Source organism: Rhamphochromis sp. 'chilingali', assembly GCF_963969265.1.
Source record: "Rhamphochromis sp. 'chilingali' genome assembly, chromosome: 16".
NCBI classification, from domain to species: domain Eukaryota; kingdom Metazoa; phylum Chordata; class Actinopteri; order Cichliformes; family Cichlidae; genus Rhamphochromis; species Rhamphochromis sp. 'chilingali'.
Genome location: NC_137943.1, coordinates 14,200,301 through 14,215,195, shown reverse-complemented (window position 1 = coordinate 14,215,195; position 14,895 = coordinate 14,200,301). Strand labels below are relative to the sequence as shown.

Sequence of the window (14,895 nt, the reverse complement as noted above, 5' to 3'; positions counted from 1 at the left end):
AGTGAATTGATCTTATTTCCATTCAACCTTCAATCCTACCTCTCAGGTGGCATCTCTTTTTCCTCATCTGGGGTCACGGGTCTGCTTTCTTCAAAATTCTCCTCTTTCTGCTCAATGGGAATCATCTCTTCATTCTGTGCGGGAGGGGTTCTGGCCTCCTTCTCCAGCATTGTTTCCTGCTCTAGCCATGGTTCCTCCTCAACCATGGGAGCCTGGTCTTCAAATGACATTGACTGGGTCGCCAGATCATTGAGATTAGATGGGGTTTGCTCAGATGAAGGGCCCATTGCTTTGGAAGGGGGCTGGGATGCAGCAGGGGCTGAGTTAGCCAAAGTGGCTGGGTGAGATGGAGGGACAGAGTTAGCTGCAGCAGAATGGTTTTGCTGAGATACAGCTGAAGGTGAAGGGTGAGACTGAGCTGGCTGGGCTGTGGGGACAGAAGACAGGAAACTGGAAGCCAATCCTGTGACAGCAGCTGTTAGAGGTTTGGCCATGGAGAAGAAGGACGTGGCAGAAGGAGCTGGCTGCGGCTGGGGTTGTGTTTGGGTCTGGGGTTGTTTGGGCGGTTGGGCTGTTTGTTGACCAGAAGGGGACTGTGTTGTTGGTGCCATACCAGCAGAATGAGCCTGGTTGGACTGGTTAGAGGGTTGAGCAGGAGGCTGCTGTTGGTGCAGGGAGTTTTGCTTCTCTAGAGGGGGCCTGGAGTTGGGTACATCAAGTGCTGGAGGGGCAGTTGAGGTTGGAGTGGGAGTGAAGGGAGGTTCCATGTCCTCACTGAGGGTCCCATCCAAATTGTACAAATCCTCATCATCATACATCATCTCCTCATCCTCATAGAGGCCTTCCTCTTCTCCTTCATATAACAGTCCTCCGTCATCCTCCTCATACAGAGCAGCCTCTTCTCCTCCATCTTTGCTGTAGCCACCTTCATCGCTGTACGCCCCCTGAGTCTCATCAGGGTCCCAGTCTGGAGAGCCTTTACTATAGCTAACGGAGGAGTGACAGGAATGGTAGGAGTCATTCTCATCGTAAAGGTCCCTCTCCCCGTACTCACCACCGTAGTCTTCCTCGCTCAGCTGACTGCTGCACCGGCTGAGCTCTGCAGATGATGCATAGCTCCCAGTGGGACTGGAGGGAGGAGAAGAGAAGAGAAGAGAAGAGAAGAGAAGAGAAGAGAAGAGAAGAGAAGAGAAGAGAAGAGAAGAGAAGAGAAGAGAAGAGAAGAGAAGAGAAGAGAAGAGAAGAGAAGAGAAAAATATAAAAATGCAAGACAGCATTGCCTGGAGAGTACCCAAGGTACTAAGAAAAGGTTGACAGTTTTATAATAAACATACATACACTATAATTTATGCTATTATTACATGTATATTAGTGAGTATCTAGGCATATGTAGAATAAATGGTTTACCATCCCTCTATGAACTATTATCTTAAAAATGCTTATAGAGCACTATATTAGAGCCCTTTATGGCTGATACACTGCTAGACAGCTCAACAAAATACCTTTTCTACATGTCTTGAGGCCACCTGAAATAATGCTGATGGCTAATCAATGAAAAGCACCAGGGATACAAGAGTACCAGACAAGTAGCAAGAAATAGAGCAGAACAGAAAGGTATGAGGCCCCGAGAAAGCTGACCAAGGAAAAATGAAAAAAGCATCAAGAAATGCAACAAATGGGGAAAACTTATTCATGCTATTTGATGAATGGGGTTATTAAAAACAAAATAGAGGCACAGAGAAGAAAAAGGATGAATGAGGGAGAGGCAGATGGTGAAGAGAGGAGGGATGGTGAGCACGGTGACAAAACAAAAGTGCAGAGAGGGAGTGAGTGCAGAGAGCTGAGAGGAAGAGATGAAGAAGGATGTGCGGGGATGTGAGGAGGTTGCCCTGTCCAATACACTCACAGAGACAGCTAATCTTATGTGCAGTATTGACCATGAGATTGCCACCTGAATAATTCATAAAGCAGAGTGTGGATGAATGTATATTTTCATTCTAACTCTGTGGAAGATATGTAAATGTTGAGAGGTCTAACAGTGTTGTAAACAACTCTGAAACAGATGCAGCTTTTTGTCTGAAAAAACCAATGAAAGGCTTGCATGTGCACCAAAGACACTGAACATTTTCATTAACTGTACTGAGTCATTAACAGGACTTTCTGACTTGTCACAGCAGGAAAAACACAGGCGGACATGAATTAATGAATGATTCATGAATGATTCATGGCTGATTTCCACTTAGGTGCCAGGTATTGTTCATGCAGGCCATTATCATATTGTCGTGGCTTATTGAGGCACCTGGAAAAATACTTTTTTTTTTAATATCCCCTGTGTCTTTTCTTACTATAGAAGATCAAAACGTCTGCGACAAAATTGGTTATAGCTGAACTAAACATCACATCTAATCTGCCAGCCATGGTACTGTTGGGACAGACACGCCTACACCAAAGCAGAAACACACCTGACAGTCCTCTGATGGTGGTAGTCGAGGTCATGGCTGTTGCCAGAGCGAGGGTAAGAGAAGCTTCTGGAGTTGCGGTGCTGGTGGCTGATAGGATACTGGTGGACAGAGGCGTTGGGTTGGGATGTGCTGTAGTAGGGAGGGGGGATGCTGTTACTGGTTTCACTGCGGTAGTCGCTGTCTCTGTCGTCCACAGCACTATCTGGGTCTTCATCTACAGAGGAGCACACACATTCATAGCAAGAAAAAAAAAAACTTCACAATTTGCTATAGCCGGAAGAAGAAATTCAGAATAATTTACCATGAAAATAATGAAACCGTCATGTGGTATAGAGATAAGAGGCTCTAATCAGCACTAAACCAATTTTTTTACACTATGGTAATTACAGATAATAAAGATGAGCCGCTGAACCCCAGCTACACCCATAAACTGCAGGCCATTCAAAGTGAAGTGAAACATGAAGCACACGACGAATATCAGCATGTTCCCTCTCACCCTCCCGTCATAGCCGAATGTAAATCTATGCCGCTTGCTGAGGGGACGCTTTACTTTTCTGTGGTGTCCATAGATTGGATTAGATTAAAAATCCCAGAGGGAAGTGATGACCGACTTGAACAGTGCTGAAGCAGTCGAAAGAGAAACCAGCTATCTATTAATCATTCATCATTATCCATCATCTTTTGCACTCTGAAAGCCACTGATGGAGGCAGCCGCTGCACCGCTCGCACCTTCATCTTCATCCGCCTGGGCATGTAAAAACACTAATTAAAGGCATCAAACTTCATGTCCCCCACGTGTGCCCCCCGTCTCTCTCTCTCTTTGCCTGTTTCTCCCCTCTCCATCAGCTCAGCATCCATCATCACACCCCACTCCCTGCTTTTTCCTTTTTTTAAAATCTGAGTGAAGAGAGATGAATCGCTGCAGTTGTGTGGGTGAGTCTGAAAGGCACTTATATAACACCATCTGCTAATCACAGTGAGAGAGAAAGCGATAGTCAGGAAGGAAGCGAGACAAAGGAGACTTTTTGTGTAGATTTGAATGTCCGGACAATGAGATGCAGATTTTTTTTTTCTTTCAATCACTGTATAAAATAAATAAATAAAATAGTAACTAATGTTAAAAGTTTAGTTCATCGAAATTACTTGAAATAATATGTAAACTTTGTCATTGAAGTCATTTTTGTTTACCAGCATGGCCGTAAACAAAGGTCTGTTTATTACCTGCAGTAACAAGTAACACTGCTACTGGAAGTAGATATTTGTTTGTACTGCTGTGACTACCACATATGGAATTTAATATAGCCTCACAGCTTTCAGAGGTGGCTGAAATCACAATCACTCCAACACAGTTCACCCGATATACAACTACACGAAAACGACCTCAAATTGAAGCTCAAAGTCAGCGCTCCATTGATCATATTGCTTGATTTCAAATCTAATGATGGATTGCAGAGTCAAAGCAATTTAGAAAGTGTGAGTGTATGTACACTTACTTTGTTGGTCTCCCCACAGACTCCAGTTACCTGCAGGGAAACAGGAGGATGTCAGTATTGATTATGAATTATACCGGTGTTAAAACGTAAACATGATTCCGTGCCATTAAACACTTCAAATTTCCAAGATGGAGGTGGTGAATGGAAAGCCTTTCCAGACAGCTGGCTCAGCAAGCCTTGCAGACGGAGTTAATGGTCGAAACACAGAGGATTCTGGAGGAGCTCGCCTCTGGATATCTAACGCTATCGATCTCTTTACAGTGCAGATATCCGGGCCCTTTTCCCCATCTTATGCTCAACAACCCTCGTGTGGTTATATGCACCATGCACATGCTGATCTTAAACTAATTACATCTCTGAAGCTAGACACATAATTCTCCTGTTAAGCACAAACTGATTTGTAAAAACAGCGACGGGTTACTTACAGCACTGGGTTCCTGGCACACGCAGAGGGCGTTCCTGTTCCTCCTGGTATGAATACTGGAGCCGAGACCGTGAGGATAATTGAAAAATAATGAAACAGAAGTGGAGAAAATGTTGGATTTCATCTCGTAAACTGAAAAATATTCCCCCAATTAATCATGTTGGCTTGTTCCTAAAAAGTACGGATGTGCCGTAGGGATATTAAATCAAACTGGGTAACAGCTTACATCTTGGTCCCTCATGGCATTGAGCTGCTCCAGTTTTTTGGCCCAGTACCGTGCTTCATCCTCTGGGATATCTGCAAACAACCAGTGAGAAAGGCTCACTTACAAACACAGCAAAAACAGAGCTTCTCCTAAATAAGCACTTAAAATAGTTTTTCACAGGACTGTCTGCATAAGAACTGTTTTGTTCTATGTCACAAATGAAAGGCGACCCAAATGAAGACAAAGTATTGTATAACAAGCCATCCGTAAATATTATTGAGATTGGAAACTTTGGTCTAACTAGGATACAGTGACATTGAAAATTGCCCTCCTCCACTTACAGGTCTAAAGCCAAGTACCTATAAATAGGTCAGGTCCACAAACTGTGGAGTCAGGTGTGCAATATTGACTACAGGAAGGGGAAACAGCATGAAAATGACACCTAATCAATGCTAAGTGGAACACAGCTTGATCACCGAGAAAAGAAGAGCACAAACACTGCCCTCCATGACACACATCTGCACACGACGTCCTCTCAAACATAGAATTGAAAAGTAGGTCAGCTTAATTAATCAGTCAGAAATTATTGGTCCTCATTTATCACTGTTTGCTGTGAAAATGTACCAACAGACATAATTTATTTGCTCCATATCCCCCCGGTTGCCAACAGGATTGATGACTTCCTGTAATTTCAAATTCTCATTTTTTTCCCACCAACTGACAGTTTCTGGTTTTGATGTGAATATTGATTTCTCACCTAGAGGCAGTTCGAAGCGCGTATCGAGTAAAACCAGGTGGAGGGTGGGATCTTTGGTGCCACAGATCTCATTATCAGCCATGATGACCTGAGAGTCCAGCGTGAGCCACTCCCCTGGACCTTCCTGCATTACACAAACATAAAACTGAGTGAAGAGTCCTCAACCACCACTTGACAGCTATTTCTAAAGTTGTGATCGTGGTTAGTGTCAAACCTCATTGGACTGCTGGATGCTGTGAAGTGGAATCCACACAGTGCCAACCATGGTGTCCCAGATTAATCCTTTGTTCCACACCTCTACTGTCAGACCCAGGTCTAGGCGGTTAATTTCACTGTGAAGACAAAGAAAATTCAAGTCCAAAATCCAGACAAAGAGTTTGACTATTGCATGCGTCTATAGACTTTAAGAGTATTAAAGAGACTAATGCTGTACTATTTCATTAGGAACATATGATTAGCTTATAAAATGCAAAACATTGTAACAGATTAAAAAAAAACCTGTGTTAGTAGATTAAATGGCACAGTTGTGTAACTATAAATTAGGACACTTTCACATTGTTTCACATATCAGTGTCAAATAAAATATTTTTCCTGCGTAACCACTTTTTTAAAGGTATGCCTGATATACTTGAGCATCACACAGATGCTGCTGATTTGCCAGCTGCACACAGATGATGTAAATCTCCTGTTCCACCATATCCCAAAGGTGAAGAGAGACCTAGTGACTGTGCAGGTCACTGAAGGACAGTGAACTCACTGTCATGTTCAAGAAACCAGTTTGAGATGATTTGAGTTTTACAACATTGTGTGTTATCCTGCTGGAAGCAGCCATCAGAGGATGGGTATACAATGCTCAGTTGGTACTAACGGACCCAAAACTGTGCTAATAAAATATGCCCCACACCATTGCGCTACTATCATGAGCCTAAACTGAAATTGAGACTATTACAGCACAAGGCAACATTTTTCCAATTTTCTGTTGTCGGGTTTTGACGAGCTTGTGTGAATCAGCTTTTTTCTTTTTAGGATCATTCTCTGCAAACCCTATAGATGCTTGTGTGGGAAAATCCCAGTAGATCAGCAGTTTGTGAAATAGTCACACCAGCCCTTCTGACACCAACAGACCACTTTCATGCCACTTTCACACTTTCAAAGTCTCTTAAGTCACCTTTCTCACCCATTCTCGTGCTCAGTTTGAACATCAGCAGGTCATATTGATCATGTCTACATGCCTCAGTGTATTGAGTTACTGCCATGTGATGGGCTGATTCAATATTTGTGTCAATAAGCAGTTCAGCAGGTGTACTGAATAAAGCAGCCAGTGAGTGTAGGTCTACAATTTATACTTACTATAAGTCTATTTTGCCATGAACACTTAAGAATTTTTAAATTCTAGTGTACTGGATGACTTTTGCTTTGTTTTACATGTAGTTTTACTTAAGTAATGAATCTGAATACTTTCCCCACATTAAACAAACACAAGTAATTACTTTTGGGCTCCGCTATGACAAATTTAAAACATGTTCCTTTGGGATGTGAGCATGAACCATAAAACATTTACAAGACAGCAGGACAGAAAAAAAGAGTGAGAGTGAGGCATAAAAAGGGGGAGGGAGGGTAAGAATGTGATGAAGGCAGTGGAGGAGGTGATTGTATCGCATGCCTGGAGGGAGAAATCGGGAACTTTAATTAAGAAATGGAGGGAGTGGATTTCCCATCTCGGTGGTGACTCCTTTTAAGAAAAGTGCCTGTTTGATTCATGGTGGTGACTGAGGGGGCACAGTCATTTAAAGACGGTTTGAGTGGGGGCATGAGGCGCTCTCTGCAGCCCAAACATTACATAACGCAGCTTCACTGATGCAACCCCAGCACACCACTCAACGCCTCCGACCATCATACAGATGCACAGGACGCCGCAGTAATCCTGCCTGCTGCATCCCACATGCTAAGTGATTCTCACCATTTATCACCCATATGCTGCCACTCTGTCAGTACCACACTGGATCACTCTATATGAAAAATACTCAGTGTTGTGTAATATTTTATTGGCTGAAACCACCAATTACATCCTAAGTAAAATAAGACAAAACAAACTAATTTTAAAGTGAATAAAGATTGTTAAAGCAAGCTGTGAATATGAGGGGTGCTGGGGTGACTATAAAATACAGAGAGGATGAGGAGGAGAGGCTGAAAAAATGAATAACAAGGATTTGTGTTTAGAGGAAATGACAGAGAAGAGGAGAGGAGAGAGGGGCTGGGAAGGAGCCAAGGTTGAGAATAAGGATGAGATGGGCAGAAGTATCGAGGGAGAGCAGATGAAAAAGAGCATGAGGCAGTTGTAGGCAGAGAGGAAGAGATATTTGAAACAATACAGGGATAAAGGGCACTTGGGATGGACTGAAAAACTGGAGAGGGCCGGAGAAAAGCTGAGATTAAAAAAGAAAAACATCATGAAAGCACTCAAGTAGCTGGAGTTGAGAGTGTGATGGGAGGATGGAAAGAGAATGCAGTTAGAGAGAGGAGAGTACAGAAGGAGAAAGAGAGGAAGCTTTGTCAGAAGATGACAAAGGACTCACAACATGAAGTCTTGCTCCCAGCTGGGCAGGTTGCCCCTGACAGCGATGGTTGTGCTCTTCACATTTTGTACTTTTAGAGTCACGTAAGTGTTGAACTTCTCTGTTGAGGAGAAAGGGAAGAAGAAATAGGTGTTTTAAAATGGAAAACAATAAGGTAGTCTCCCTCTCTTCAACTGTATTCCTACACAATAACAGATTTCCTGTCCCTCTATTCTTTGACTTTACAATGTGTGCTCAGTCTTTTTAAAGACTTATATCTCTGCCCCTGCACCTCATGTTACTTCCAGGATCCCAGGTCTTACCTTGGGGTCCATCCAGCTTGGCTTTCTTCACTGTGAAAACACAGAGAGGGACACAGTGACACACAGGAACACCATCTGTTGCCATGCTAATGTGTCTTCTGTTTTTAGCTTTTGCACTGAAATCGGACAACACGGGGATGCTTGCGATGCACAAGAAATGACAGTGTGAGTTTTAGTAAAACACACATAACATGAAATCACAACAAATTACTGCATAAATTAATCGCATTATTAGATTAAGAAAAAAATAGCCTCGCATACTTTCCAATCAGATGGAATTGGTGACGACTGCACAGCAAACATCCACATTTTACACAAATAGCTCAAGTCTTGACTCAGGGAAGCTAAATTTTAATGATCCAGACTTGAACTCGGTGCTTATAAGTTCCAGCCGAGTTGGCAATGAAAAACACGGGTGTCCTGCTGAGTTTCATCAGTGTGGGATACAGAAACGGCAAATACAACGCATCTACATGCTAATACACGGACGGGATAGAGCTCAGATGTCAGTCTCATTTTAGTTCATGGGTTAGAGCAGTAACACTACAGCATATTAACCCATAAAATGCATCCTATTAATTTCAGTTCCTTTTAGTCTGAGAAAGAACACATGCAGAAAACACTTAATGAGCTTTCCAATTACACAACAATGAGCAGCCTCAGACAAATGATATTCTATCAATTTTTTTAAATACATTTAGTAAGTCATTTTTAATTCCTTTCCCATTTAGTTTTACTTTGTTGTTTTTATTTTCACTACTTTTCTGCTCTAAGAATTTTACTTCAGCCTAAAAGGCAGTGCTTTTGTTGCTGAGCTGCAACTCTACAGAATCTGATGCGACAGAAATCAAGCACGACGGTGTTGCTTCTGAGTCATCACGCACCAAGTTAAATCAGTAAGGTGTATTCACTAAAAACACTGTGTTGCCCAATGATAGCTGTGGCTCAGGAGACAGAGCGGGTCGTCTACTAATCAGAAGGATGGTGGTTCTATGCCCAGCTTCTCTAGTCTGCACGTCCAAATACCCTTGGGCAAAATACTGAACCACAAGCTACCCCTGGTGCATCAATCGGAGTGTGAGTGTTAGGTAAAATGGGCTTGTATATGGTCCTGATACAGGGACTTGCAGGGTGGAAAGGGTTAAACTGAAACCCAAACTAGAATTTTATTAATTGTGTTTATTCAATTTTATTAATTCCCCAGTAGCAGACACAGTGCACATATAAAGCAAGTGATTTAATTATGAAGTCCTTAACATAATGCAGGAGCTCAGTTATATGTCTTGATTGTGGTTTATTGTACGAGCTTTCAAAGGGAACATTTCCACCTTCACCACGTGTGATTTTTCAGTATACAGTTAAAGCCCAGGCTCTCCTCTCTCTCTCTCTCTCTCTCTCTGCAGCACCTTTTTACCAGCCCTGACGTAACGCCCATACATTTTTAATGCTCCACTACCCACTCGCTCTCCTCCATGCAGATCCCCACACTACATGTGTGTGCACATGTTAATAAAACGCCTCGCTAGATTATGCAACCAGATCTTTAAAACAAAAACTATTTTAACACCAATTCACAAATTACTTCACAATACTCTCCACAGGCTTGTCCACACAGAAACCAACCACCATAAAATAAAAACTGCTCTGAGTCAGCAGAGCACTTTCATTTATTTTTTTTTTTTTGTATGTTTCTATTTCTCGCTTCTTTCGTGCCGCACACAAAAACTCAAGTGGCACGCTGTTACATCAGCAGGTGTGTACGCTTGCTCGCACACACCTGCAGCAATGAGAGTAATGTTAAGATCCACCACCATTCTTATTGCTAAACACAAATAAATATCCAAACAATGGGTTATCATATTTGCAATAACATTGATTTTTTTGTTTTGTTTTGCCCTGACACTCTGCTTCCTTTTGATGTCTGTAAAAGACAACCGAAAATGAAATTTTTGATTCAATGTTACATCTTCACATTGTTTGGGAAGACCCCATCAGAGCCTGCCTCCTGCTGTGTTTTAATGTCAACACTAACACGGCCCTGGAAAAGCAGCAGTATGTAAAAGAAGGATCAATAAAAAGTGAATTGGATTTTCAGTGGCAGAAAGCTAAAGCTTAATGATAGCATGCAATCATAAATCTCTCTGACAGTGAGCGTTATGATGAGAAATACTCTGCAAACAACATTTCATCACAGCTGCACGCCAACTCAGCTGTCACCACAATAAATACATTTTTTATTTATTTATTTATTTATTTATTGGTATGTATCTCTGATATGCCAGCAGTTTTCATCATGTGAGCTGAGTTCAGCCATCCAGTGACAGAAACGAGGGATGACATGACTCAGACAGACAGTGCTTTATACTGAAGCATCACATGAGATCTGCAGCAGCCCCTGCAGTTGCTGATAGTGTCAGTCCCTGATTTAGTGTCCAAATCGAGAGGACAGGGAGAATAAGTGGACTTCAGAGTACAGTATGTGGGCTATCTGCTGGAAAAGAAGCCAAGTTTTTCAGAGTTAATCTGTATCAGTGTCTGAATTCTGCTTGGTCGGCAGATGCGCCAAAGAAATGCTGCCTATTTGAGAGGCATGAAGTACTGTGGAGGCCAGAAATAGCTCCAGTCAGGTAAGCATGAATGATGTAAGCAGAACAGAAAAAGGGCCCGCTGCCAAGTCTCGTAGACTACAACACTGACAGCCGCAGCCAGTGTTTATGAATGAATAACGCTCAGCGTCTTAATGACACTTGGGACTGACTCAGAGCAGGAACACTCAGTGGGTGGACCCGGTGGGACAAGATGTGGTGGGCTGGCATCCATAATGGGCCTGCCATATCAAAGGTGACTTCACGAACCACTTAACTTCTCTTTTGTCTTTATGCTGCCACTAACACACATTTGACAGCTGCCTAGAGCTCACCTACACTGTATGTCTACACTACAGCCCAACCCTTGATCTGTTTTAGAGGCTGTATTAGTCACAGCTTTAGAGAATTGATATAAAAGTCAATAGTCAAGTAAAAATTACAAATATTCAGTAGTGCACTTGTGCATGTAGGCTCATCTAGGTTTTCTTTAAACGTCACCTTTAAGTTATGTAAAAAGGAGAAAGCAGGTACCCATTAAATTATTATGGAATGACTTTAAACTGAAAGCTTCAGTTTCATTTCATGTTTCATGGCATCTTAAAGACCAGAGCAATGTAGATGAATAATTACAAGACACTGAGCGCCCTGGCTGGAACTTTCTTAGAGGACAACTTGCTATTCAACACCAATTTTGCTTAAATTCCATCTATTGACTACAGTTTTTAAACAGTTTTGGGTTTTTTGAGGTGGCAAGTTTTTGCTGATTCAGCCCCAATCTATCATCAAATTATGCCAAAAACGCACTTGAGAACAACCGCGTGTCTCGCTGTAAAATCTCCCCCCGCCTCTCTCATCCTCTCCTCGTGTGCGTTCACCGCGCCCTGGATGTGAAGCTGGAGGTTCCAGCTTATGAGCAATCACAGCAGATGCTTATTCATCGCGCGGAGAGGCAACAGTATCAGCATCAGGTGCTTTCGGGGAGTCTGGTGGGAGGAGGTGACGCATCGCTTGAGGGAAAACGCGCAGAAGTGACGCGCACCTCCAGACTACAGCCAGTATTCCCTCACGGTGAACGGAGGAGGAGGAGGCGAGGGGTGCGGCAGCGGCAGGGGCTTTTCCTCGTCCTCCTCCTCCTCCTCCTCTTTGGACTGCCCACGCATGAATGAATGAAGTGGATGACACACACGGAGGCTTACACCGGGCAACCGCAACAGTGCGAGCCGGGAGAAGATGCAGCGGTTCTCCCCGGGCTTACAGAAAGTCAAAGAGCCCGTTCATGCTTTCTACTACAAACAGTCACAACTGCTCTTTTTTCATGTCAGACACACGTGAGCACAGACAGCGCTGAACAAACACACACGGTGCTGCTGAAAGTATCCCAGTGGTGTTCCCCACGCAATAAACGGGCTGTTTCTGCTCTGAGATTTAATGACTATTCAGCACAATAGCTCGGGACACACACACGCATACACACTTTTGCTGGGAGCTGATAGCCCGCAGGCTCTGTCAGACAGCTGGTGCAGTTAGTGATACTTCAATAACATGAAACAGGCAGGCTTTCACGGCCTCTTTCATTTCCCCTCTTACCTCCCACACACAGCAGGGACATCTCTGGTAGCGGTGTTGAGCGTCCCCGGCTGTCCTCTACTCAGACTCCGTGATTTGTTTGGTCAGTCCGTCCGTTTAAAAAAAATAATAAAAAAAAAGCCCCGTTAAAAACCGTCACCGTAAAAGGTAACGGAAACAAATCAGCACCATCTCGGAAGCGTGTCGTCTCCTCCTCTGCGGGGCTGTTGCTCTTTTGGCAGGACAAGAAAGACACACAGAAGTAAATTCCTCGCCCCCCCCCCTCCTCTGCATTGCCTCAGCTCTCCTCCGCCGCCGCTGCTCCTCCTGCGCGCACAGCCATCTTGTTTCAGCAGCAGCACCCTCCGCGCGAGTACAGCTCCCCCGCGCCGTGCCGCCCTGACGTCACGGGTGATGAGTAGCAGCCAGAAGGGGAGGCGGGAAGGTGGGGTAATTAATAATATCGTTTTGGCTGATGTAATGTACTCAATGAACAATATGGCGACCAGGAATTTCCATTCACTGCTTCAGAGAGAAAGTTGTCCAGTATTTTTCTCAGTTCACATCCAAGGCTGGATCAGGTGGTAACATCAACATCAGGTGGCGCTTTCATTTAGCAAGTTAGCATCCGTGGTCTTTTTTTCTTCTTCTTCTTTTTAAGTCATGCATATGGAAAATACACCCAGTGATGAAGTAAATAATCTAATCCCATCCAATAGCACTTAACCCTTTAACTTAGCCCTCTTTTCGGTGTGTTGATAGGGGTTTCACAGCAGATCCACTATCATGTTCAGAAATCAGTCTGAAAATAGAGTTTTACTGTATAACTGTCAGTTAGTGCAGCCCCCAAAAAGCATCACTCCAGTATCCGCTGAAAATATTCAGGAGGTCATCCACTTGTCCACAGAACTTCGTACCCTCATGGTAAAAAAAGAAAGTGCACCCTATCCAACCTAAGCTTTTACACATCAGGAAGTACTAAAAAATTATCTAGTCTGTAAGTTAGCTAAATACTACCTGAGATGATCAACAATAACATCAATATTTAAAGAAAGAAGAAGCAGGTTGTGAGAATCTATGCACACTGTAAATATCAACACTACACCGAGTTCTTTTGATTCCTCAGAGGCATCCGATGGAAGACAAAACACTGCTCAGTAGACCATTTAACACTTTATTACTCTTTCACATTACTTCTAGAAGGGAGATGCGTCCTGCATGACACGCTGCCGTGGATCTCAAAATGCTGGTGTGCCCCTAACAGTTTTATTACAGAAGCTACTACTATTATACTACCATTCTAGTCTAAACAACAGTGTCTCAGTAACTTTCCACTAGAGATGGTCCCCTCTTATCTACATTTTCCAAGGCAAGCGTGAGTGAGAGTCTGCAGCTTTCTACTCCCCAAGGACACATGGTCTCATGCCTTTATTTTTCAGGGCTGCGTCCACTTAATACTACACTATATAACTTTATAACACTTATTATTAATAAAAAGCATACCATTATTGAGGCACAGCAAATTATTTAATTCCAACAACATAGAAGCCTCATAGAAGCCTTTTAGAAGCAATAACTTGGAGTAATCATTGTCTGTATGACTCTATCAGTCTCTCCCATCCTTGTGGAGGAAACTTGGCCCACTCTTCTTTACGGCATTGTTGCGGTTCGTTGACGTTTGCAGGAATTTGATAGTGCTCTTAACATCCCACTGCAGGTTTTCAGTCAGGTTGAGGTCTGGATTTTGACTGAGCCATTACAAAATGTTTTTTATTTTCAGCCATTCTATTGTAGATTTGCTGCTGTGCCTCCCTGGGATCACATTCCTGGTCCAGTTTAAGCCAAGCTTTCGCTGTCAGACAGATGGCCTAACATTTGACTCTAGAATACTTTGGTGTACAGAGGAGTTCACGGTCAACTCAATGACTACAAGGTGCCCAGGTCCTGTTGATGCAAGACAAGACTAAATCATCAACCCTCCGCCACTGTCAAAGAGCCCAACACCAAACCAGTACATGGTTCCTGTGGTCCTGTGGTTTGTTCAGATGCAACTCTTTCAAAAGCGTTTTGTTATTACTGCAAGCATAGGTCAACATCCAAAGCATCTGGTCTAACATTCCCACGAAGTCTTTCTACAGTTTCAGGACTATTCAGGTACAGTGTCGTACTCTTTGACTAGAGTTTCATTAGTCCACCCCTGTGCATCCATGAGAACAAGCCCAGCACACATTCAAGCACATTCAAATTTGTAAATGTGTGTTATAGGTGGATAAAGCACTACAACATTGGCTATAATCTCTTTTTTTGTTTTGTTTTTTGCCAGACCGACAAAGAAAGTGTCACAATGGAGATGGAGACAGAAAAAAGGGCTTTGCTGTGGAATAGGCGCTATCAAACATGCATCTCAGGGGTTTGTCAAAGGATGACAAGCAAGGCAGATGGTAAAAGTGGTGAAATGCAAAGACTGCAAAACATAGACTCAGTTGAGTCACACTAAGAAACAGTAAGATGAAATATAGACA

General features: G+C 43.1%; 1 protein-coding gene across 1 annotated transcript in view; it reads right to left on the bottom strand.

Moving 5' to 3' along the window:
• LOC308383745 (protein unc-13 homolog A) overlaps positions 1-12,707 on the bottom strand; it is a 33,227-nt gene extending 20,520 nt beyond the window's left edge. The window contains exons 1-10 of the mRNA XM_080861841.1: positions 12,395-12,707; positions 8,220-8,249; positions 7,918-8,017; positions 5,556-5,673; positions 5,342-5,465; positions 4,606-4,676; positions 4,381-4,435; positions 3,956-3,985; positions 2,463-2,676; positions 40-1,128 (exon numbers count right to left, since the gene is read on the bottom strand). Of these exons, the coding sequence (XP_080717967.1) occupies positions 40-1,128; positions 2,463-2,676; positions 3,956-3,985; positions 4,381-4,435; positions 4,606-4,676; positions 5,342-5,465; positions 5,556-5,673; positions 7,918-8,017; positions 8,220-8,249; positions 12,395-12,416 (1,853 nt within the window). The 5' untranslated portion in view covers positions 12,417-12,707. The remainder of the gene's footprint in view (positions 1-39; positions 1,129-2,462; positions 2,677-3,955; positions 3,986-4,380; positions 4,436-4,605; positions 4,677-5,341; positions 5,466-5,555; positions 5,674-7,917; positions 8,018-8,219; positions 8,250-12,394) is intronic.
• Positions 12,708-14,895: the final 2,188 nt, after the last annotated feature.